This window comes from Sinocyclocheilus grahami, unplaced genomic scaffold, assembly GCF_001515645.1.
Source record: "Sinocyclocheilus grahami isolate Dianchi unplaced genomic scaffold, SAMN03320097.WGS_v1.1 scaffold101.1, whole genome shotgun sequence".
NCBI lineage: Eukaryota > Metazoa > Chordata > Actinopteri > Cypriniformes > Cyprinidae > Sinocyclocheilus > Sinocyclocheilus grahami.
The window spans coordinates 215,598-242,504 of NW_015505280.1; the positions used below are offsets into that span (position 1 = coordinate 215,598).

General features: G+C 36.6%; 1 protein-coding gene across 4 annotated transcripts in view; it reads left to right on the plus strand.

Annotated features, from left to right (window-relative positions):
- The window catches only part of LOC107588274 (forkhead box protein N3-like), an 88,564-nt gene that overhangs the window by 33,402 nt on the left and 28,255 nt on the right, over positions 1 to 26,907 (plus strand). For all 4 annotated transcript variants that reach the window (XM_016276307.1, XM_016276305.1, XM_016276308.1 and 1 more), the window contains 2 exons: positions 9,313 to 9,449; positions 24,536 to 24,603. In XM_016276307.1, the coding sequence (XP_016131793.1) occupies positions 9,313 to 9,449; positions 24,536 to 24,603 (205 nt within the window). The remainder of the gene's footprint in view (positions 1 to 9,312; positions 9,450 to 24,535; positions 24,604 to 26,907) is intronic.

The following is a 26,907-nucleotide window of genomic DNA, read 5'->3' on the forward strand; positions in this document are numbered from 1 at the left end:
GTGGTGCATCACTTTATTGATGTTTCTGTAATGCACGGTGACTCTGCAGTAACTGGTGAAGAGTGAGTGCTCTAGAAATGGCACCTTGTCATTTGTTTCCATAGCACTGTTATGAACACAGGATCTGAACTTGGCACCTGAGTGGTGGTTATATGGGTGGATCTCCAAAGCTCTTGTGTCACTTACAAAGACTGTTTCACATGCAGGCACATGTATCGGTGTTTATACATTGAGGGAGCTTTGATGATTAATGTGACTGTTCCCCTGTTGATGACATCTCCATAGCAACAGGACGAAGTTACACAAGAGTTGCAGTTGAACAGGTAACAGTGGAGTGGTTTATGAAGAAATACAGGATGGAAGAGCACACGTTGGCATTTCCAGCGGGTAGCATTTTTTTGTACTGTCAGCACTGTAATAGTGATGTTCTGGGTGTTTGCCTGGACATTTGATTGAGTTCACAAGTTTAATTATTTAAAGAGCAGTGTGTCAGATCTATATATCACTCTCTGTTTGTTTTTCTCTGATCCCCGCTCTCCAATCCCCATCTATATCTTTGAGGGGTTACGGCGATAATGCTGATCCATGTGACACGATTTATCCATTGCTCTGAAAGCCAGGTTGATGTAAGATAAAGCCGGCCTGCTCGCTGACATGTTCCCTGGGCAGCTGTTGTGTTCCCTGTGGACAGATGTTGGTTGCGAGGGAAGCCACGGGATGACACTTTTGATGTCACCAGCCCACCCAACTTTCGGAGACTACACCGTGTTACCAAGGGTTACGCGACCACCCCCCAGGGATCCTGATGCTGCCGATCAATAGCGGACACAGAGCTGAGCTCTGACTTCTAGGATGTCAGCACCTTCTGGAATCTGAATCTGAATCTTGCACTTAATGAGAGCAGAATGGAGATTTAACTGTAAAACTGAATGTCTTCTTATTGACATCTAAGCAAATGTTTTGGTGGCAAAGATAAGGCTGGTCTTGATGATAAGACCATTTCATAAAACTTTGGGGAGTGCTATGAATCTTTCAACGCACTTTTTTTAATGGTTATTGTAAGTTTTGATGATAGAGAAAATGAAAGAACATTCTGTGCTCTGTCATTACTTGATTCATGACTCACTGACCAGTCATTTAAATTTACATGAAAACGTTCACTGGGTGGTTTTTATGCTGTTTTATATTTGCTCTAATGGTTGTAAGAAACCATTATTAGCACCTTACATCCTGCAAAAGGAATGCATGTTTAAAGGAATTTAAATAGTTCTTCCAAAACATGAAAAATTCCTCATCGTTTACTCAGCATAATGTTTCGTTCTTCTGTGGAAAACAAAAAGGAGAAATTTGGAAGAGTTGTACAGCTCGCTGAAGATTTCAAGTTCAGAAGTATCATAAAAAAGTATTGTGAACTATATCTCATAGTGATATGATAACTGTGTGAAAACCAGACCAGTCAGATTCATGAACAGATCATTTAGACTGATTTTATGTACTGAATTTTGTAAAACCAAGGAAGATGGTTTCATGATATTCCGACGTATATTTCATGACTTAAATGAGAGCACGCGAGACATACTGTATGTTTATGTGTGTGTGCAATACTTCAGAGTCTGATCACCTTATTTTATTACAGAACTGCAAGAAAATTAGCCAAAGCTTAAAATATTAGTTACGACTAAAAACTGTTTTGGAAGAATTTGTGTTTTAAATAAATTTTGTTGTTTTGAACTTTCTATTCAGAATCCAGAATTTTTTTTATGACAGTTTCCACAAAAATATTAAGCATCACAACTGTTTTCAACAGTGCTATTAATAATAAATTACTACTGAAAATTCAGTTTGTCATCACGTAAATAAATTACATTTTAATTCTTCAAAAGTTATCTTTTTTGTGTTCTATGACAGATTAGAAATCAAGCAGAACAACTCGAGTGTGAGTAAACAATGACAGAAATTTAATTTTGTGATCAAAAACACAACCTAGCAGAATTGTGCTGGCACTTAGGATCCATGTTGGGGCTACCACTTTTAACAAGACTAACGCTGAACAGATGAAAGGATAATTGCAGCTAATGTTGTCATTTGAGCTGTACAATTGAGCAATTTTAGAGATTGCTTGACTTGTCTGTTAGTCTGTTACTGATATAGCCCCATAAGTGCTTCATCATTAGGTCTTTTCACCGACGGAGCAGTGTGTCTGAATCTGTGTTGAATACAAGTCTGTCAGGGTGAGAAGTGTTGTTAAATGAGATAATCTCTGTGTTAGAAATCTTTACTATCTGATTATGGAAATCAGCATCTTTTGTCAATTGTCTGTGCTTAAAGAACCTCTTGTCAGAGCTTCAGGTGCCTAAAACGCAAGTGAACCTCAGCAGTTCAGTCCTCATGTGTGGCTGTCTGTCTCCACAATTAATAACAGCTTTTAGGGGTGCACTGCCTTTTTCCCCCGATGTCTGTTGCTCATATTTAAGGTTTTGGCTATTTTTGGACAAACGAATTCAACTTTGGTGCATAGCTTATCCTGCACCATTAGCACTATGGACATTAATTACATCTCAAATTGCTTAAAACGACAACATTGTAGAGATTTGGATGTGAACCTAGAAACCACAATGATCTAGAAACCACCCAGAACACCCTGGCAACTGCGCAATTCACATGGCATTGTGGCAGAGATTTTTGCACTTTTTCACCACTCACATATACACTCAATGGCTTAATCCTTCATGGCTCCACCCACTTATTCATCTAATTTGCATATTGTTTCAATGTTACAGAGGCACATTATGCAGTTTCTGTAATAGGAACCTTTTGATATAGTTAATAGGCAATAGGTCCAAATAAACTACACTGCTATATTATTAACCGCAGTCACATAAAAGCTCACTTTGTTTAAAGGGGTCATATGATGCTGCTAAAAAGAACATTATTTTGTGTATTTGGTGTAATGAAATGTGTTTATGCGGTTTAAAGTAAAAAAAACACATTATTTTCCACATACTGTACATTATTGTTTCTATTACTTCAGACCGATTTTTACAAAGCTCATCGGTCTGAAAAAGCGAGGTGTGCTGTGATTGGCCAGCTATCCAGTGCGTTGTGATTGGCCGAATACCTCAAGCATGAGCTGGAAATGTTACGCCCCTCACATACTGTTGATGTCGTGTCCCGGCCGGAGCGACGAGACAAAAACATTAAAACCCATTATAAACGAGGCATTTGTTGCATCCAGTGGGGACGTTGCGTTGCATTGCATCGTGCTGCGTAAACATAAAACACTGTCTGCATTTGTGATCAGAGAAATGTACTCTTAACTTTTATAAAGAATATCTCTTTGGATTTGAGACTTTAGTCTTTGCAAATTTACAGATCTTCTTTATGCACCAAGAGCTTGTAACACTCCAAAGAGAAAGGAAAAAATGAAATCGCATCATATGACCCCTTTAAAATATGATGGCATGTGTGAGTCTGTTGACTTCCTGCACAAGGTTGAGTCACTGATTTGATTCCAAGGCTTGGTCTCCTCACGCCTCGTGGCCGTATGCTGCACCCGTGGGGGACACCATATTGCTTGCGTATGATCTCGGCGTGCGGTGACTGTGTCAGAATAAACATGGTGCGTGAACGCCAAGAGAGATGGTTCGCTCGAGAATGTGCGATTTTTGTGGAACTACATCTCAGCGGGGCTTGATCTGGCCACCCTTCGTCACTGGTGATCATGTACAGCATATACACTCATAAGATGGTATGAATGCACACGCACGCTTTCATACACACACACCCACACACACTCTGTCCTGGGTACTGTTCTGGCACAGACTGCACTGTGGGAACAGAACTTGTCTCAGTTTATCATGTCATCAGCTTTTACTTTTGTATCTGCTTTACTCTGGATGGCTTGAGGCTCTGCAAAGGAATCCTCTTTAATTAGGATTACACAAGTCATTAGCAGTTTTTTATGTGCTCTTTTCTCCCCTGCCTCAGTATTGGGACCGATTTTGGCATTAAACTAAATTATTGACCTTGGTTGTCTCAATGGCATTGCTCAGTTTAGCTTCTTTTGGTGAACCAAGCCACTTATTTTGGACTTATTTTGTTAGGTCACTTGTTTTTCTGGAAAGATTTGGCAACACTGTCTTAAAATCCAAATCACAAAGGGCATTTACAGAAAACTTATGCTGGAAATCCATTTATTTTCTGTTGCAAGGATGTAGAGGAAAAGCAAGAATTTGCAGACATTTTTTAGGAGTGCAGACTAGAAGAGAAATTAAAGTAAGAAATATTGAAAGTATAGAGAATGATTAAATTTTTTTTAATTATGTATAGTGAGAGCAGAAAAAAATAAGATATTTTTATAAAATAAATTTAATTTAGTTTAAAATAATTGAATAATCTATAACTATATTTTTGTAGCTTTATAAAAAATTTCATTTTTAGTTTATGGTTTTATTTTTAAAAGATTGTCAAATCATATATATGTATTTAATAATAATTATGATTAATATAAATAATGGGAATATATTAGTAACATTAATAATAATAATAATAATAATAACATTTTGTAGTTTGATAATATTTAATTTTGTTGAGTTTATGGTTTTACTTTAAAAATTTGAAAATTTTATCCTGATTATTTCTAGAGACTAGAGTATTATAATGTCCATATATTGTACTTTTTTATTACATGATGATAATAATAATAATAATAATAATGTTATTATTATTTATCATTGAAATTAATTTTTCTACCAAGTAATATAGTCCATTAGATGTATGGTTGGCTGTTTATGTTTACCTTGCAATTTATCAGCTTTGATGCATAATTGATGCATAATTGAATGGGTGTGTCCTCACAGGTATATTCATTTTCAGATTGAATGCCACTGTTAAAACCAAGGTATTGTGAAACAGTATATATCAGCTATTTTACAATTGATTGGATTTGACTGTGACATCTAATCAGAATTCAGAGTTGGGATAATCTTTTCCTAACATTGTTTACATTGTTTTTAATTTTTGATGAAAGTAGAGTGGAGCAGCCGTTCGTGTTAGTTGTTGGAGGTGTGATGTGTTGCTCGGATGTTCTTCGTGAGACACTGCCTCGGCGGATCTTCATGCTCTACTCAGCCTACAGAATGAGTTGCACACTCTTAGAAAGACTGAAAGGAGAGAGTGAGTGTTGGATGGAGGTGATGTGTTGGAATCATCTCAGTGAATAGATCCAACAACAGCCAAGCTTCCCCCTCCCCAAACGCCCTCATTATGAATGACCTTTCATACCCTTTCTAACGCACTGAGGGCCTCTGAAGGTGAGTAGAGTCATCGGTCCCTTAATGCTCCACTGCAGAACTCCACAATATAGACCTGCTTTAAAAATGCCATTGTGTGCAGAATTCAGCCAATATGAACGGAGGTCATCGTGTCTCCACCAATCACAGAACGAGCTTACCGCTTCTCTGCTCCTTCATGTGATTTAAGCCTCAGAAGAGATGACGACTCCGGGGCCGCAGCCATTAGCAGCTGATGACTGCTGGGATTTGGAGACCAAAGCAATGATGTCCTTTTGGACACCTTGATTTATCCATGTTTCAGGACGGTCGATGTCTGCATTTTTATAGATCACCTTACCAAGAAAGCATTAACACATTCAGTTTAGGAAGTCAGTACACTATGCTGTTGAAGCAAATTGAAAAAAAAAATAGGTATTTTTGCTTTGAAACATATAATATAATGGGCAGTTATCTCAAAACTTGAATTAAAACTTGGAATTTTGGATTAACTTTTTCCTCACAGTTTTTTTCCCCCACCTATTTAAAGCTGTGAGCATGAAAGGGGGGACTCTGGACAGTCAGGTTGAGGGGAGGGGTTGCTTCATAATAACAGGTCTTTCATTTTGCTCAGGAACTGATAGGATTAACTTTACTGCTTATAATGGAATATAGCATCTTCAGAGGCCCGTGCTTCTTAGAAAGAATGAAAGATCTCTCTGCCAAGACTATCAAACAGTCTTTATATACTCCACCATTCCCTGTTGCCTAGGAGACCAGTGTAATCCAAGTACTTTCCCCTCTTTTCCCTGGCTCTCCTTTCCCTTTTTCACCCCCTCTCTCTGATTGGAGACTCTATTGGCTGGTGTCATTGAGCTGGCCTTCAGACGGACACAGCAGCTGTCAGGAGATGGAGATAAATCTGTGGCAAAGTGCTCTGAAACCTATTGATTTCTCCTGATTACAGAACATTTGGAAAGATGTTCTCCACGGAGCATATATGAATAATCTGATTCTCTCAGGATCACATATCACACCCTTTAAAGACGAATGTGGCCCTGTTCAAAGCTTTATTGTGTCTGCACATACACTTAGTACTCAAATACATAAGTTGAGAATGTAATCACTGCAACTTTAACTCATCAGTAGGTATTTTTTCACTTTCTTGAAATTGTCAGAATGTCATATATGACTTAGTTTAACAATAGTAGATTTTCCTGCAGGGCTTGTGCCATACGATTTGTGATGCTATGGTAATTAGAATTGATTGTCTTTGTTTAATCTCACCCTTTTGCCTGTTCCCAAGAGACAATAATGCCAAGACACCCACTTTTTTCAGTTATTTTTGCTGTATATAGATAATATTTGAAGGGGGAAATTATAGAACATTATTTTTTTTGATTGGTTTCATTTTTCTATGTCCCTACAGTAATGATGATATGAATAGTATTAATTTTATTTAAATATAATTGTATTTATACATTTTATTCTTTAACCAGTTGCTATACTTTCCCATTTCATTGCTTCCGCCCTGTTCATTTCTTTTAACTCCCCTATTTTTCATTTCCATCAGAGCATCTACTGGACAGACCATTTAAGGATTGAATTTCATGGTGCAATTCATCTTTGTGGTTAGTCCAGGTATGGTTTTAAAACACGCTGATGGAAAGTTGACAGCTTAATTAGGTGGAGAATGTCAGTTTGTGCTAAGAATAAATGCATTCGCTGCTTTCAGAAGAAAATTTAATTTTTTGCTAGGAAAGACCTTTCCCTCTGGAAAATATTACATGGCATGAAACAGTGCTCCATAGACCTGCTATTAAATAATTTACTGAAATAGTCATATATAATTATAATATTAATTATAAATAGTAATAATATAATATAGATTATAATTAGTAGTCATTGTAATAGTACTATTTGTAGTGATTTTTGTTAATTACATGTCAATTATTTGATGTTATTATTATTACAGCAATTTATTCTATATATTTATATAACCATTTTTTATTGTTGCTTTTGCATCTCAGATTTTACCGGTCAGGCTCTAAAACATTGAGACATGAGTGTAAATGCATTCTGAGTCCAATAAATGTGCTGTTGTTTATTTTGTTTGCTAAAACACTCCAAGGGTTTGAATTGTTTGACTTGTGCTGGTACAAATCTTTCCACTGAAGCCAAATACTGTGGGTAAAGAGCCGAGCGCTCGCTCTGGGCTTTGCTGCAATCAATAGAGTGTGTTATCGTTTCTTAGTCCTTGTCGGGGGGGATCTAGTATTCAAGCTGAAAAAAATCTCATAGCAGTTCTTTTTGAAAGATATTTTGGCCCCTTCAAAAACACTCAATTAACTCAAGGTGATTAACAGCACTCAGTAGGGACAACTGATTTCAGTAGTTTTAGTTAACGAAAATGAAACCTACTGCAAAAGCAGTGTTCAGTTTGTTATTTTAGCGAAGTTTGAATACGTGACACACGGCCCCGGCCTGTGTGTGTGTGTGTGTGTGTATTACCTCAGGGCACACAGTATGACACTCTGTCAGTTTTCTGAAGGTCATGACTATTGATTAATTGAGAACACACAGTCTGTCTAACACAACAGCACATGCTGTCCATCGCTTTGAAGTGCCTGAGTGAAAGGAAATGACTTTCACTTTACAAAAGCACTGTGATGGTCTGCACTTTGTTCTGTCGCAGTGGTTTGCTGATTGTGTAAATCTCTGACAGTAGAGGGATAACTTGAGCTGAAAAATGGGGTAACATGCTACTGATTGTAGTCTGTACTAATGAGCTCAAGTAATTTTCCCCTTATATCACTTTCAAAGTGACATTTTGCTGTTTCCTCGTTTTCAGCAGGATCTGGCAAGAGAGCTAATTTATATACCGGGAGCGTTCGCTCACCGTGCTGCTTTTTAAAATGCTGAGTTTGTCTAAGTGGTCTGTAGCATCTGTGCTAGCTGTAGTTTGCACTTCTTGGGTTTTTATGCATTTTTTTTCCTGCCCATTTCACTTTAATGAACTGGAAAATGTGGAGGTCCAGGGGATGCAGGTGGTCAGGTTCCTATTTTTTCCCTGGTACTGGATGAAACAAACTTATTCTTATCTTGTCTTATTTTGCAGCCAGAGCAAACCATTAACTCAGAAATTCACAAAATGAACATATATTTCTATTTAAAGTGATTTGCAGCAACGAAGTGACCAGAAGTGTGAACACTCCTTCATATTTCCATTTGCACCATGAATAATAATTTATGTAAGATTTATATTATTGCCATTTCTGTCCATCATGTTAAATTACTTTTTTCCCAACTCAGTTTGCATTCTGGAATTGCATAATCTGCAAAGAAAACACGCTCTTTGCACAAGAATTCAACAGAGAGAAATGTCAATGCTGCAATACTGATAATATTATAATATTAATATTTAGTCAATAATTCATATTATTACATATTTATTTAATATATTTAAATATATTAAAATATTAAATATATTCATTACATTTAAATAATATACATGTATTAAATATTTTATAAAATAAAATATTTTGGTGTTTAATAAATATAAATTACTATTGACTAAATAATACATATTCATATTATAAAATGGTATGTCTGAATTATGGTATTAACATTTCTGTCCATCATATTGGATCTGAAACACAGCTTAAGACAGCCCATTTTCAAGAGAAAAAAATGCTACAGTATATTAGTATGCTCAGCTATCCGTCATTGCATATGAATGATTTCATAAATTTTACTTGATGATCTGATGTTTCAGTATGATGTAAATTAAAATATCAAACGGAAGCACAGTGCTATAACTGGTGTCCGTAGATACGATCCATACATTAAAATCCACATACTAGATTAATCTGAGCCAAAAGGTAAAAGAAGCAGCACACAAACACCAGTTTTTGCCACAAGACAGTGACAAATGAAAATCTTTGACCGGTTCTGCTAGCTGCCCTGGTCTTTACTGTTGTCTCTTGACACGCTTAGCAGCTTTTTTTTTCTGTCCTGATATATTCCTCTTTCTCCTCCACAGAGTATTGGGAAGGGCTCCCTGTGGTGCATAGACCCAGAATACAGACAGAATCTCATCCAAGCGCTGAAGAAGACGCCTTATCATCCTTATTCCCAGGTGTTCACCACGTCTCCCACCTCTCCTCAGGCATATCAAAGGTAGGCAAGCGGCCCACTGGACACATCGATCCTTAAACCTCACCAAATGTCTCTCTCTCTCTCTCGCTCCGTGTTGTGCGCTTGTCCCTGTTGGTATCGGTTAGCAGCGGAACCCATGGGTGGCATCAAGCTGAGCGGAGCTATCAGAGCGAGACCCGGCATTGGGTTCCGAGCAGCTCCTTCACTGCTCCATTTCATTTTGATCCAGCTAACAGGTCTGCGTGCTCCCAGCCACTTGACTGTGCAAGACAAAATAATTGCTTTACTGTAAAACTCGAACTGGCATATCATCCTTAACAAAGGATATGGAGCAAATGGGCGGCCAGCTCAGAGGCTAGAAAGGATAAATGGAGATGGATGCTTTTAAAGAGATTGAATTAAACCGGACAGATCTAGTAAGAGAGATCGGCTGGGTTTCAGGTGTTGCTCAAGTATGACGAGATGATTAAGGAATGAGGCGGAGAAGAGGGCCGCGCTCAGATGTTTTTGTATAGGGTTTTGTCACAACGGCCTGCATTTCTCCCTTCAGCAGTACTGCAATCTGCAAGCACATTGCTGCCTCATCAAGGCAGAAATCTCACAGCTCGACAAACAATTGCTGAATAAGGTCGTTTCTTTAAAAAAATTAATACTTTTTTCTCCCAAAATGCATGTGTGCAGGAGGTGAAGTTGTGCTGTTTGCCAAACTGCGCCACAGAATGCTGAGTGAAAATCATCACATACCCGATGAGAGGCTTTTTGAGAGGAATGATAATTGGTGTTATTTTATTCTAAGGTTTCTGATTATATCTGAATGATTTTTCAAAACATTTGCACCTGGTAAATCTAATTGAATAACCACCCTCAGTCAAGTTTAACCAGGTATACTATCAAGTACATGCTTTGGATTAATATATATATATATATAAATAATTATGTTTTTTTTTTGTTGCTGTAAGTGTATATGCTGTTACATAGGCCTTTTCCATTATTGAATTTTTTCCCCCAGATATATATTTTTAATGTACTTGCTCCTTTAAGTGCAAGTTTATTCTAATATATTGTGGTATTTAAAGGGGTCATATGATGCGAATTTTACAAAGCGGAGTCCAGCTCGGGGTCGTCACATGTGGTTGCCGCAAGCCCACCGGCCGTGCCGTTCTCAAGCCTGCCCGCCGCTCCTCACTCTGGGCCGCCGGCCGCCGCTCACTCTAGCCCGCCGTGTGTTTCGTTACTCGTAGTTAGCGAAACTACTTTGTTTTGTCTTCCAAAAGAGGACACAACTAGAAATCAGTGGTTAAGTTGTATTTACAACACTGTTCCAGAACAGTTCAACCCAAATATTCAGATGTAAAAAGACAGTATAAGTCATTATAATCCGTAATTATGTCCCCACTGGATGCAACAAATGCCTTGTTTATAATGGGTTTTAATGTTTTTGAATCGTCGCTCTGGGACACGGCCTGACAGTATGGTAAGGGACGTACCATTTCCGTCACACGCTTGAGGTATTCGGCCAATCACAACGCACTGGATAGCTGGCCAATCAGAGCACACCTCACTTTTCAGACCGATGAGCTTTGTAAAAATCGACTCGTTTCAGAAAGGCGGGGCATAGAGGAGCAACAATAATGTACAGTATGTGGAAAATAATGTGTTTTTTGAACTTTAAACCGCATAAACACATTTCATTACACCAAATACACAAAATAATGTTATTTTTAGCAACATCATATGACCCCTTTAAATGTTTAAACTAAATATATTTTTAATTGGAAAAAATATATTTCTTTAAGGCAGACTTTTTACAAACATACATTGAGCATATATTTGAAATATATTGTTGCCAGAAAAAATTTGTATGGGTATATCAAGACTTTTTATTTTTTTTGCATTTTAAAGACCCTAGCACTCAGAACCGACCTAAAACAAATGGAATAGAGCTGTGCAAATTGCATTCCGCAGTAATTTTTTGGCTGTGTTTGTGCCGTTACCTGATTTGCATAATTCCTTTACTGAATCACATGCTAAAACAGCGCAGACAGCATGTGCAAATAAATGACTCTATCAGTGGGCGCAGTTCATTCTAAGCAAATTCCCCTTCTGTATTGAGTGTTGCAAAACATACATTGAGCATATATTTGAAATATATTGTTGCCAGAAAAAATTTGTATGGGTATATCAAGACTTTTTATTTTTTTTGCATTTTAAAGACCCTAGCACTCAGAACCGACCTAAAACAAATGGAATAGAGCTGTGCAAATTGCATTCCGCAGTAATTTTTTGGCTGTGTTTGTGCCGTTACCTGATTTGCATAATTCCTTTACTGAATCACATGCTTTTTGTCAGTTGTGTTCCGCTGATAATGTTGTGTGGGAACAGCACTAGGTTGGTTATTAGCACCAGGTGTTCAAAGACGCGGAGGCCCTGTGGGAAAAGGAGATCACAGAGGACGGTCCCTGTAGCCTACACCTCTTCAAAACAACAGCCTATAACAACCTCACAATACTAGTTTCAAAGACACTCTCTTAAAAATAAACTTTCCAATTAGAACAAGAAAAGGTTTTGCAGCCTAATATCATAGAAGATCATTTTTATGCTTTTTATGAAGATCATAAATCTGTAGATTTTTCGAAGTGCTGCTTTAAAAATCTCAGGTGAGTTTAACGTCTGTTTTAACAGATGATACCGATTCACAGATCTGAACTTTATAATGGAACCTTAAGAACTTTTTTAATCTCCAAAGAACCTCGCAGCCTCAAAAATCGAATGAATCGAATGCAATGTTTTATTTGCTGTGTAAATTGGGTGTGTAAAAACAAACACAAGAGGTATGTCTTTCAGCAAATGCTTTTTTTAGCAAATCTGTTACTCTTATTGAAGGAACTCATCGAATTAATATTTATAAGTTGCTGCGGTTTATACTATGTTCTGCCCTCACATTTTAGATCGTTCTGATGACCCTGGTGTAAGGTGTGTGTGTGTTTGTGAGTAAGGTAGCAAAGATAGCACAGTAGTGTTGGGCACACACAGGCTCGGCTTCCTCTCTCTCTCTCAGGCCAGATGGTGAATCTGCGTATAGCAGTGTGTAATAATGTGTTTATCTGGCCACTGCGGCTCCCAGGAAGCCAAATTAAGCTTAAGAGTCATAGACTGACACACTCCTCTTTCCTGCTCATTTTTTTTAACTCACCACTCTTTCATCTTTGCTGTTTTTGTAATCACAGCAATAGCGTGGAGATTATTAGATCCTGAGGGTAGTAAGCTGAGAGCTTCAGCTCTTTTTCAGGTTGTTGGTCAGGTGGTTTAATTTAAAATATGGAGAAATTAATTTGGGGAATCTTTTTTTGAAATAGAATAGTTTGATCCACTTTGTAGACATACGTGAAAGTTCAAAACCTGAAGCTTCTGTCCAGTTTTGATCGAATTTCAATTAAATTGAGGTAGCAAAAAATTTGGGGACATTAAGATGTTTTTTTTTTTGTGAAGAAACTAATATTCAGCAAGGACACATTATATTGATCAAAAATGACATTTTTAAACTGTTACAAAAGATTTCTATTTCAAATAAATGCTGTTCTTTTGAACAGTCTTACTGAAACCTTTCTTTCTAATTAAAGAGTCTTGGTTAAAAAAAACATGTATCATGGTTTGCTCAACATTATTAAGCAGCACAACCATTTTCATCAAGAAATGTTTCTTGAGCAGCAAATCAGCATATTAGAATGATTTCTTGTTACAAAAGATTTATATTTCAAATAAATGCTGTTCTTTTGAACAGTCTTACTGAAACTTTTCTTTCTAATTAAAGAGTCTTGGTTAAAAAAAACATGTATCATGGTTTGCTCAACATTATTAAGCAGCACAACCATTTTCATCAAGAAATGTTTCTTGAGCAGCAAATCAGCATATTAGAATGATTTCTGAAGGATCATCTGACACTGAAGACTGGAGTAAGGGCTGCTGAAAATTCAGCTTTGCCATCAAAGGAATAAATTACATTTTAAAATATATTAAAACTGAAAACAGTTACTTAAAATTTTAGTAATATTTCACAATAATACTGTTATATTACTGCCTTGATGAGCAAACAATCTGACAGACACCAAAATTGTGAACTGTAGTGTACAATAACTGTTACTAAAGTCTTGTGCGAAGGTTCTGAAAAAGTGTACAATGCCTCAAAGTTTGAAGGTTTTTAGACCTTACGAATATATATTTCATCATATTTAATAAAATGAACTTTTTGTGGATATAGGATGAAAAAACACTTTCCCGAAATGCATTGCATTTTTTTTTTTATTTCAATACAGTAAATACCTCTTCCTGTCATTCCAAATTCCAATTTATTAATATGGAAGAGATTCCATGTTTGTATTGTATATCATGTTGTTGTGTTGTGCATAGTTAGGGCACATTGTAAAGGTCAGTGAGAGGATGGTAATGACTGTGGTTTTGATGTAGGAAACCTTGACTAACATTAAAGGTCCCATATTGTCAAAACTGAAATTTCCTGGCTTTTTTCATGATAAGTCTAAGGGCTATGTAACTACCATATAAGTTTCAAAACAGTCAATCCACAGACAAATGCACACCTCCTGCATAAAGTAGCTGTGCCTTTTCACAAGCCGTTGTGACTTCCGTAAAAAGTTGACGTCAGAACTACACAGTCACCGCCTTCAGTCACCACCCCGAGCACTGCCCACAGTCCCACTCTCCTTTTGCCAAACCCCCAGACAACATCGCGTCCATGCCATTGCTGAGCAACAACAACACAGAAACATGTTAAGAAAACGCTGTTCAGTCGATGGATGTCAGGAAACTACATCATTACACAGGCTTCCGAATTAGAGTTGGGCCGATAGACGATGCCATCGTCCATAATGCTTCTCAGATCTTCAGATTGTAACGCTCCTTATTTTAGCTGCAGAGGAGAATCAGCCTTTGTAAAAGTTTGTGTCTATGTGCGTACTATTGTATATTCAGCAAAGAAGCACTTGTGAACAAGGTGATGTGCAATTTGAGTATCTTATTGCATGCTGCTTCTGCGTTAGACTGATGCTGGCTGGACAGGATTTACCGCGAGTTTTCAAAATCGCAATAATCAAACACGGTTTTGATGATAATTTAATTTTAAACGATAATACTAACCGTCAGGACATTTTATCATGATTTATCGTAAAACCGGTAATCGTTCCATCCCTACTTATACCGCAAATTTATATTCTTAAGGACATCAAAAACTAAAATAAAACTCCAGAAAGGTGTATAATATGTGACCTTTAAATGGCCGTGTGTGGGCTCAGGTAGATGAACATTCCTTAACATGCTCAGAGACTTTGAGGGGCACAACGAGAACGAGAGCGCAGGAGGAACAGCTGGGCCTCGGAGTTCACCAATGCATGTTTGCCCTTGCAAGGTTATTAGCGTGATGGTCACCATAGCAACAGGAACGCCTCCATGGTAATACATAGCTGAGACAGGTGCAGTTGCATCACAGGGCTATTTGTTGCCTGGCAAAAGGACAGGCCATTAGCGCTCGAGAAATACACTATCGCCCTGGAAACACGCAACTCTCCATGGTAACCGCAGATGGCTTGGAGCCTATTTTAGGGTTTTCTGTACCTGTTTTGTCTGTCTTCATAAAAATTCAGAGATGCGTGAATTATTGGAGATGACAACTGGAGGTCCAGTTGCTTTAGGAGATTAATTTTAAATGGGACTGTGAATCTGAAGAAGCCCAGATAGAAAGAGAGGGAGGAAAAAAACGAGAGTGACATAGTTCTCATTTTTAGTAGTTGTCATTTCAGCCCGTGGGTAAAAATGCATTACTAAGAAAACAAATTCAATGTACAAGCTGATGAAAAGCCCTAGTCGGGTATTGTCTTGTTTAGCCTTCTTTCTCTTTTTCTCTCTCCCAGACTTCCAGTCTTCTTTGTGTGCCTCTGTCCCCACCTCTCCTGCCTTCAAGTCTTCTCAGTAACACTAAATGACAAGATTGCCCACTTTTCCACGCTTACTCTAATGGCCGGTGCTGTAAATGATGGGGCTTCCATATCTGGCAGAAACCCTCAGTGTGTCCTCGGATCTTCTCCTCCTATAAAGTTCAGAGATATATTAGCTTTTAAGCAGCCCAGACTGATGAACCTTCCAATGAAACATGTCACATGTCTCTTTGATTAACTATAGGCCTGAGAAGAACATCCTTCGTTGAGAGAAGCTTTGGGGGCGGTTGAGGTATTTTGAGGGTTTAGTGCTTATGGTATGAGTGAGGATTTCTTTAGTTCATTTAGCATACACAAACATCTTATTTCGCTTCTCTTATAATCTCTTTTGTCGTCTTTTTAGGTGATTTAGCGAAACAAAAAGGAGGTTGTGGAAGATTGTGGCTTTTTTGGGTGGCGGTAAGCAGTCATTGGAAGCACGTCTGTGAAGATTTATTGTCTTTGAGGAATTTTTGTTCTTTTGGAGGTTTGTCAACAGCCTGCCTTTTTCCTGTTAAAAGTCAATGGAAAATATTCAGTCTGGTTCCACAAGTCGTATTTTTCCTGAGCTCTAAAACCACTTCACTCCAGCTATGATTTAGTTGTTTGCACTGATGAGTCTTGTATTGCAAATACACTTTCTTTCCATCTACGGTCTTAAAAATAAAGGTTCCAAGGGTGGTTTTGTAGCGATGCAATGGAAGAACCATTTTGGGTTCCCCAAAGAACTTTTCAATGAACAATTCTTAAAAGAATAATTTGTATTAGTCTAAAGATGCTAATAATCTATAGAACCTCTTTTCACTATAAATAACCTTTCTTGGAATGGAAAGCTTCCATGTTGTTAAAGCTTCTGCATGGAACCATTGATGCCAATAAGAACCTTTATTTTAAGAGTGTACAGTGGTGGGGTCAAGATAAGGCAAATTCATGCTCATATTATGCAATATGTTCTACACTGACTTTGCTCTCCCAAAACTGCATGTCTTCAGGTTAAGGAATTAATTTGCTCTTAGGAAGACTGCAAGATTCTGCACTGAAATTTCTTCCACTAATTCTGTTCGGTGTTCTCAACCTTCTGGCCCCGAGAAAGCCTCCATTGTGAGCCGTGAGCCCGGGCGAGAGCAGTTCAGATTTCACACGAACAAAACCTCAAGGTGAGAAGTAACCTGCAGGGGAGAACCGGTGCTGGCACCAATTAGACTTTAGATTAGTTAAAGAGGATTGCAATTGTAGGGGTAAAAGGAAAATGTAGTGGGCGATAGGATTTGAAATGAGATTATAGAATCAAGCGAAAGCACAGGTAAGCTTTGTTTAAAAATGAATAACCCAGGCCTGCTCCTGATGGAGATTGAGAAAGTGGCTGTTCCTTGAAAGGTGTGAGTGTTTGCATTAACAGAGCAAACAGATAGAGCACACCAGATTAAAAATAGATGGGCTATATACCCAGCAAGACTCCAGCCGGTGGCCCATGTGCTTTACATTCAAACATCCAGCAAGGGCAAAAGAGCGACCTTCCCCATTGATGTTAACATTTTTGAAAATGCTCCAGCAGTCGTAGCTGCACTACCAGAGCCCTGAAGAACCTAAAGGTTTTTGACTTCATAGCTGGTGTTAACATTTCATTAAAAAGCATTTCTGCTGAAGAAGTGAGCCACGTTCCCACAGAGCGGGTTCGAAGAGGTTCCGCTGGAGCCGGTTGGAGTCGTTTCCGCTTAGATTACGGGGATATGCATATGCAGGCCGAGGTAGCTGCTATGTTCTGTTCCAGGCCCTGTACTCTGATGTAACCCCTCCCCCTCCACCCCTCAAGTGCTGTTATACAACAGGTTTTAAATAGATTTTTACATGTTTTGAAGAAAATGAGGGGTGCTTGCCCATGCAAAACTTACTGGCACAATGCTAGGACACGGCTCAACAATAAGGCTGGCCCACTGTATAAGAGCGTTTCAGATTTTTAGCCTAGTTGACGGAAAAGTCATGTATATGTATGAATTACCACCGTTTTGCCACGTTTCTCTATTAACAGTGAAGCTGTGGCTTTAATTCCTATAGAAACGATGTATATAACAATATAAATTTATTAAGACGAGTACATTATTATTTATGGGCTTAAAACAAGATGCAAACAATCAGAATACCTAATGGGGAGTGCCCAATGTAAACATGAAACATTTGCCATTACCTATATTGTACTGTGGTACAGTTATGGAGGCTCTTCATAATGCAGAGGTCAACTGCCTGCTCTGCCAATAGTTAGAAACGGCCCTATAGTATGAAGTGTTTAATAAACAACTGTTTTACTAAATTCTGCTGAGGTGAAATTCAGTGCAGTCCCGTATCGTGATACGCATTGTATCGTGGCCTCTGTATCGTGATACGTATCGTATCGTGACTTTGCTGGTGATACACAGCCCTAATATATATATACATACATGCATACATACATACATACATAAAATATATATACATAAAGTAATTTTGAAATAAAATACAGAATAAATAAAATAATTCAATAAAATTGTACATTTATTTTATTTAAAGTAATTATATATACAATTACATAGTTATATACTGTATATATATATATTTATAATTAGAAATATTAAAAATTGTTTAAAAATGTTATGTATACCTTTTTTGTGAGCCACTGAAAATGTGATGGAAAGGAAGTAGAAATCTGAACTACTGGCCTGCTTGGGCAAGCAGAAAAAAAAAATCCTTACTGTTGAGACCTGTAAGGTGTTTGCCATGGTGTTGCTAGGGTGTTCTGGTTGGTTGCTATGTGGTTTCTCATTGTCCCAAGGCCAAAGAGTACACCCCAAGTCTCTGATTTTCACTCCTTTAATTTAGTTTATCGTCTGCCAGGCAACTGACTGTATAATTCGCAGTATCATTCATTTCTGTAGCACAAACAGTTTTGCACTTAAGTTGAACAGGAGTTTGTTCAAATCACTAACACTAAGTATGAGCAACAGTAATAGTTCTTTTAGTCAAGAACAAGAGCCGCTAATGATACAAGGCCACATTAGGGCTCTTGGGCTCAAATTCCATCATCAGCTGTTTGATTGTTCCCTCCTTTGAATGTGTTAAATTATACTGGCGAAACCATGGGCCAGATAATTGCAGCGGGAGATCTCATTTCTTTTTAATTATGTTCAGAGGGTGGAGGGCACATAATAACATATAAATAACGTAATATCATAAAAGCTTTCCTGCTTTTTTGGTTCGGTTCTTACAGCTGATTAAAAAAGGACCTGGGTCGTCTATCATGAGGCATGCTGTGTCCATAGCAACACATACCATAGCTGTAACCCGATACAAAGCATATGTGCATTAGGAGTATAAACACTGCTCTTGACTGCTAAAGAGACAAAAGGAGAAGCAGAAAGAGGGAGAGGTGGCATGTTGAACCCAACACTGCAGAGATCTTGCTCTTTCATACTGTACTTCAGCCAACAGTCTTTCTTTGCCTGTGTCAGCAGCATGAATACCTACGCCTAACTGTTTAAATCAACAAGAGAGTTCGCTCTCATTTATTTGAAGCTTAGTGTGCTTTTAAGTGAATACAGACATGCCATAAAACCAAGCTGACCTTTTTCGTCTATGTTTTTGTTATTTCATTAGAACACTTTTCTTCTTAAACAGTAAAGATAAATATATGCTGTATATTCCTGTAGCCGTATAATTTTTATATAATGTATCTAATTTATTTATTTATATAGTTTTTTTTATGCCAAAATGATCAAATCTTTCAAGTTGTCAAGTAGTTAATTTGGTCAGTATCTACCTTTTTTAATTATAATAATATATACTGTGTGTATATATATTCATATAATCATATATAATATTGAAACTATATCAAATATTCAAATCAATTGAATATAATATATTTGTATCAAATATTAGAAATATTAAAATATTGTTATTAAAATGCTATAAATGTAAAATATTATATGATATAATTTTGCATCTGTTTATATAAAATATTAATAAATAAACAATAAATTGAATGTAATATAATTGTATTAGATGTTAAAATACATATTAAATAAATATAAAAAATATTATACAGATTAAATATTACATAATACAAAATTAGGATTAAAAAAAAAAAAAAAATGTCATATTGTTTATAATTATGTTTAATATTACATTCATTTCTGCCTTTTCTACTCGGATTTGCAAGTGTTTAACTCAAATATCTTAATCAGAAATTAAATTTTTGAAAGTCTTTTTTTATGTTATACAAGTTTCTAATTTTTGTGGTGTGAATAGCCTATTTTTATACTGCTCTGATACTTGTCAACCCAAATGTATTTATTTTTACCTTTATGCTTATTATAAGATGGTATACTTTGTTTTGTTTTTTCGTTTAGGGGATAAATGGATCAGAACTGTTGGATCCTGTACATTAGTAATGACTGCATGCTGTACTCAGGTGTAAGGTTAGTGAAAAAATCTCAAAGTTGAAAGTTAGAGATGTTTCAGTTGCTAGGCGACTAGTATGCTAATGAAGATGTTCATCTCAAGCTGTGTCTGAGCTGTGCTGAGATATGTTTTAATCACTCTCAACGGGAAAAAAGAGGGGGAAAAAAATCAAACACATTCTGACGGAACACTGTAATTAATGGATCCGTAAAGAAATAGAGAGGTTCCATTACTTCTCACACTAAATTATCCTGAATTGTCAGGGCAGATACCTGAAGTCTGACAGCCCTGCGGAGATTAGCAAATGTGAAGTAGCAGTGCTGTGTTTATTCGCTTTGGCACACGGCCTCTCGACGCTTGGAGATGCCATGTACCGTATAATGCTCCTTCATCAGGAGAGGTCCAGAGCCAAAACAGCCCCGTCAACCCGCAGTCTTGGGCTTTTAAATGCAACATGTAGACAAATGTGCTCAAAGCCCTGTGCCACCTCTGTTTGTTCTAATTCTCAATTAGTTAATATACTCTAAGAAGATTAAGAAGGGGAAGATGACAGAGCCAATGTCTACACATACTGAATCTACAGGGAGGCAGACAGTGGATAGAGGGCTAAATTGAAGATTAGACTGCTCCCGAGTAGATTTGTGAAGCTCACAGTGAGCACTGAGCGAGACAGTGAGACGGAAGAGGAATCGTACACAAGCAGATAATTGATAGAAACTGAGCAGCTAATCCACAGAAAAATATTTTGTAACCTTTAAAGCGAAAAATATTCAGATCAGAAGGAACTGTCAGAAAACAGAGACGTGGATAAACCATTTCTAAACTCTGTGGGAACTGCTAAATGTGAAACCATGCTCCAATAGACCAATACTTCACAAATCCCAAACAAAAAGGTCAGGAAATTCATATTTGCTGTCATAGATGATCAGTGTTTGGGAACAGTATGAAGCATTAAGAATCATGGCTAAGGGAAGAAGATTAGAGGAGATGAAAAAGATGAAGAGAAAATTCATGACTTAATTTGGGAACGTTGATCATATTCTTCACAAATGTTCTCATGTAGTACATTTGGTTAACATTTATTACTTGTTACAGTTTACATACAGTTGCAACACTTTTCTATTTTTATCATTTATTTTATATTATTTTTATATTAATTTATATATATATGTATATATATATATATATATATACACTGTATATATATATATAATTTTTATTTATATAAAATATTTTGTAATAATCAAAAATAGATCAATGTAATTATAAAATATTATTTAGTAATAAAATGTGTTACTATATTGATTATATAATGTAATATCACTTTAGATATATTCTTAACATTTTCTATTAATAAAATAATGGTTACATTTCATTATAAAATAAGTACTAAATTTGCCATATATTGTTTGATTTATTATACTAACATGTCAATCTGAGTATGAAGTTTTGTTACGGTGGCCCTGACATATCTGTTGTTCCTTACATTCTTCTCAGATACCTTTTGAGTTTGTAAACACATCCTGCCTCATACCATCACTTCTTTTCATGAAGGACCTGTTGACCTCCTTCTCCAACGGATGTCCATGAAAAATCAATAGCTTTTATATGTGAGCAATCCTGAAGTCTGATTCCATTTCTCACAGCCAGCACAGTAACTTGCATCCCCCCCCTCCCCCTGTTCATCACAGGCATATTCGAATGTCTGTTTTCAGACATTTTATACAAATAAAAAACAAACAAACATCCAATTCTCCTGCCTGAGTGACAGCACAGAGCACTGACATGGTTTACCAGATCGCTCAGTTCATTTGTTCCAAAAAAAAAAAGAGGTCCCACCAGTCAGGGGTGTGTAATTCAGCTGAGGAGTTTCCCGCTGTGTAGCTGCATACTGAAGTCTGCAGCTCCATCACCTGAGCCGGCCTGTCATCTCAACACGAGAAGTAATGATTAAAGCTACGAGGGCTCAATTTGAAAGAGGACGTAATGACTATGTTGCTGCATAGTCACGTCTCAACATTGTATAAGCCTCCATGTTTGGTTTACTTGGTCAGCAGCTGTTTGCTGAGGGCAGAGGAAGTTCCCATACAAAAACCTGCCATTGTACCCAAAGTTTGCTTCAAAATATCAAAGTTACTAGTTGGTTGTTGAAGGTTGACTAGTTTTAGATTTTTTTTTAAATTCGATTTAGATTTTCTATTGGATTTTTTTATTATTATAGTTTTGATATGTCTAGAAGTGATGATTTAACACTAGAACTACCAAGGCAGTTATTTTGACCGTTTTGAAATTTTTAAATGTAATAACTTTGTTGAAATAAAACCCATATAACTATAATACCCTGACTTTTCCTAAATGTGTGTATATTTTATTATAACATTGTTATTTTATTAAAATTCCAAAACACAAAAGAGTTCTGAGTATTTCTACCTTGAATGGCCAAAGCGGTCAAATTGACGGTTTGCATTACAGACTGTAACTGCTGTCATTCAATCTGCCACAGTTCCAGGTAGGCTATAGGCTGGAAGACTATAGCCTGGCTGTTATCAATAATAGCCTACTTCAATGTTATGACAAAATAGCCATAATAATAATAATAATGGCTATTATTATTTTTATGTTAATGCTATAGCTAATGCATATAGGCTAATTTTAGCCCCAACAAGACTGATATTGTAAAATAAAACTAACTAATTGGGCTTTTTTAGCGACAGTGACAATGTTTATTATTACCTATAATGTTATCATAACAGATCCATTTATTCATGGATCACGATTCCAGTGGTGGCTGCATAGAATTGTTTCCAATTCGTCTGATCCATTCCAAACATTTCCAATAACTCCAGAGCGTTGTAAAGTATAAAAGTAAAAATGTATTGAAAAAAGATGTATGTAATAATTTCCAAAATTCTAAACATGTTTTATCTACAAAAATATTCTGCTTCGGCTCATATTTGTTGGCCTTTATACTTTCAAATACAACATTTTCACTGCAGTGAAAAACTTTTGCTCTCCCGCTTGCCGGACACAAAGCGAGACACGCACACTCGGTGGCGGTCTACGTAGCTCTTACACAATTATATATTACAAAAAATATCTATAACTCCAGAGCGTTGTAAAGTATAAAAGTAAAAATGTATTGAAAAAAGATGTATGTAATAATTTCCAAAATTCTAAACATGTTTTATTTACAAAAATATTCTGCTTCGGCTCATATTTGTTGGCCTTTATACTTTCAAATACAACATTTTCACTGCAGTGAAAAACTTTTGCTCTCCCGCTTGCCGGACACAAAGTGAGACACGCACATTCGGTGGCGGTCTACGTAGCTCTTACACAATTATATATTACAAAAAATATCGTATTTTTTAGGGGGATGACGTCATAAAATATGACAACAGACATTCAAAGCTTCATTGTAAAACCTCAAAAGAAGCTTAGAATGTAAATATGATATGACAAAAAATTGCATTCAGTTCAGTCTAGTATGAACGGTCAGAATAACCGCTATGGCCATTCTAGTAGTTATAGAATTCCGGTAGTTCTAGTGGCAACTTCACCTGTTACTGTAGCTCCTTCAGCTGATAAATCACATGGTAAAACCCTCTAGAAAAGTTGTTTTGAAAAGCTTCATTGTAAAACCTCAAAAGAAGCTTAGAATGTAAATATGATATGACAAAAAATTGCATTCAGTTCAGTCTAGTATGAACGGTCAGAATAACCGCTATGGCCATTCTAGTAGTTATAGAATTCCGGTAGTTCTAGTGGCAACTTCACCTGTTACTGTAGCTCCTTCAGCTGATAAATCACATGGTAAAACCCTCTAGAAAAGTTGTTTTGAAATTCATCTTATAATAATACTTGAAGGAACAGTTCACCCCAAAATGAGCATTTGCTGAAAATGTACTCACCCTCAGGCCATCTGAGATATAGATGAGTTTGTTTCTTCATCGGATCAGATTTCCAGTGGATCCTCTACAGTGAATGGGTGCCGTCAGAATGAGAGTCCAAACAGCTGATAAAAACATCACAGTAATCCACACGACTCCAGTCCATCAATTCATGTCTTGTGAAGTAAAAAGTACGTGTTTGTAAGAAACAAATCCATCATTACGATGTCTTTAATGTCAAATGTCTCGTCTGAATCGGGAGTGAAATATGCACAGATATAAATATATCGGTGGATTTTGATGTGAAAGGACAACAGGAGCTTTTTCACTAGAGGAAACCTTATGGATTTAGGACTTATATTTTGGCCAGAAACAACGGTTTACAGTTAAATCACCTGGATCTGTTTCTTGCAAACAAGCAGCTTTTCAATTTATAGTATGGTAATTGATAGACTGGAGTCATGGATTGGCAACCACTCTAGCTGCATCAGTTAATGTTATAAATGTAAAATTGTGATAACAGGATCTCATAACTTGAACTGTGATCCTGTATTAATTTATGATTTTACAGTATCGACATAAAAACTGGCAGGAGCTACACTCACCATGGTATTTCTTTGTGAATATGTGTACATGCACTCTGTCTCACTCTCGCTTTCTGTCTCTTGGCACTGTTTATCTCTTAAAATATCTTTCATGCCATTTCACTCTCTGTTTTTCAGGATTGCAGTCCATCTGTCAGTTGTACATCATCTGTTTGTGTCACTTTCTCATCATTCTCTCCACTGTGTTTTCTTTACAGTATGTCCAGTCCTCCAATTTGGCCAGGAAGTCCCTTTTACAGAAAAAACAAGGGAGTCCTGCTACAAGGTAGAGTGACGTGTCTTACCGTATTTACATGCTTTGAACCATTTTGTCCTTAATGTGTTGTCGGTTCCACTGACAAGTGCTCTTTATTCATTTTTACCCGCATCAGTTCTACTACAAGGGATCTTGGTTTATTTGCACGCTCTTTAGATGAGCCTTTCCTTCAACAAAAGGCTCATATTCATGTATCTGGCTAGCTCCTAAAGGAATTAGCTGGGTGGGTGTTTATTTGATTTGTTTGCCCTGGTTTAAAAAGAGCTGCTTCAAATCTGAGACTGTTTTTCCTCACGTCTTTTCAATGTGGTCTTTGGATCCTGCCAGCCTTTTAGTTGTTGCCTCTCTCTGTCTCATTCTGTAATCCTGAGAATTTTTTCTTTTTCAGTTCTGACGTGCAAATCCTTTTCCCTACTGTTGAACAAACTTGTTGAAGTGTGAAGTATTCAAAGAAAGCTAAATGGATAAAATGAAACAAAAGATTGACTGATGGTTGTTAATGTCCTGGCCAAAACTTTGTATGGTCTGGTGCATCCATATTGCAACACATTATTTTCATTTACTCTCTTTTTACAGAAAAGGATATAATGTAATATATTGGAAATAAAATGAAAATGTTTAAAGTAACAGATAATATGCTGTTTTAGTATGTGAGAGCTCCACATATATAAATACTCAATTAATTAAATTAAGTTTTTTTTTCTTTTCTTTCATATGGCAACTTTACAATTTCTTGGATTTGCTTAATTTGAAGTAATGGTATTTTATGACAAAATACGCTACTCTCTTGTTGAAGTGTGAAGTATTCAAAGAAAGCTAAATGGATAAAATGAAACAAAAGATTGACTGATGGTTGTTAATGTCCTGGCCAAAACTTTGTATGGTCTGGTGCATCCATATTGCAACACATTATTTTCATTTACTCTCTTTTTACAGAAAAGGATATAATGTAATATATTGGAAATAAAATGAAAATGTTTAAAGTAACAGATAATATGCTGTTTTAGTATGTGAGAGCTCCACATATATAAATACTCAATTAATTAAATTAAGTTTTTTTTTTCTTTTCTTTCATATGGCAACTTTACAATTTCTTGGATTTGCTTAATTTGAAGTAATGGTATTTTATGACAAAATACGCTACTCTTTTTTTTTTAAGAAGCTATAATACTGTTTTCCAGGGTTCTTTTATTGATAGAAAGTAAAAAAAATTACAAAAACAAAAACACATTTGTTTGAAATAAAAATATTTTGTTTCAATACAAATCTATTTACAGTCACTTTTGATCAATTTAATGCATCCTTGCTGAGTAAAATAATTAATTTCTTTAAAAAATAATAAAAGATCTTGAATGGTAGTCTATGAAGTAGTCTATAAAATATTCCACAATTAGACAATAATGTGTACCATACAGGGTTAATGCTTGTTGCATGCCAAAAAACGCATTTTGTACACAGAACCCTTTTAAAGTTAAATCTACGATAGCAAACCTTTTAAAACTAGACCTCGTGGCTGTTTCCTTGCTTATTTTAATAATGGCTGCAATGAAATGCCTTATTACACTCATTAGCCTCAGCAGGCAGAGGACTGGATGGGCTGTTGTGCACTTTTCCTCGGTATCTTGGTCCCAGCACTTGGAGAGTAAATGTTAATGATAACAGTTACAACGTTTTTAGTTTATTTAGTCAATGCAAAGTAGCAGTAAGTAATGTTTTAAAGATAATAGACTTCCTATTTGTTGCATGTGAATTTTGCTGCTTTTTATTGATAGAGATGGTGGGCAGAGGACAGGGAGTTATGCAAAATCAGAATCACATGGTTGGTTCATGAGCGCAAATCACAGTTTGGTCGCAGTTTACGCTATTGAACCAATCCACCTCTTAACAGTTTTATCCAGTATAAGACCAATACCTACTGTGGCCCAATGATACAAGTGGTTGACTTATTGACATGCCCGGAAGTGGTTCTTTAGACACCTAAATGAATTTGCATTCAGTGCACCTAAGATGTGATCTATATTTAATTTGACTGGAAATGAATTCTCGACAAACTCTAAAGACATTGACCGATGGCTTGGTTTGTTTCACAGCTCATGGTCCATCGTCCTGATATACTTGATATTCTTGTCCTGAAAAATTCCACATCCTTAGTATGTGCTGGATCCCTCCACATGTATTTTTTTTTATGAGACTCACGCGTGTGAATCACAGTAATCAGAGATTTAATTAACCTGGTGGCATTTAAAGCGGCACACTAATGGAAGTGCGGTGCGAGAGATGTTATTATAAATATGTTTCCCAACCAAGGTGCAA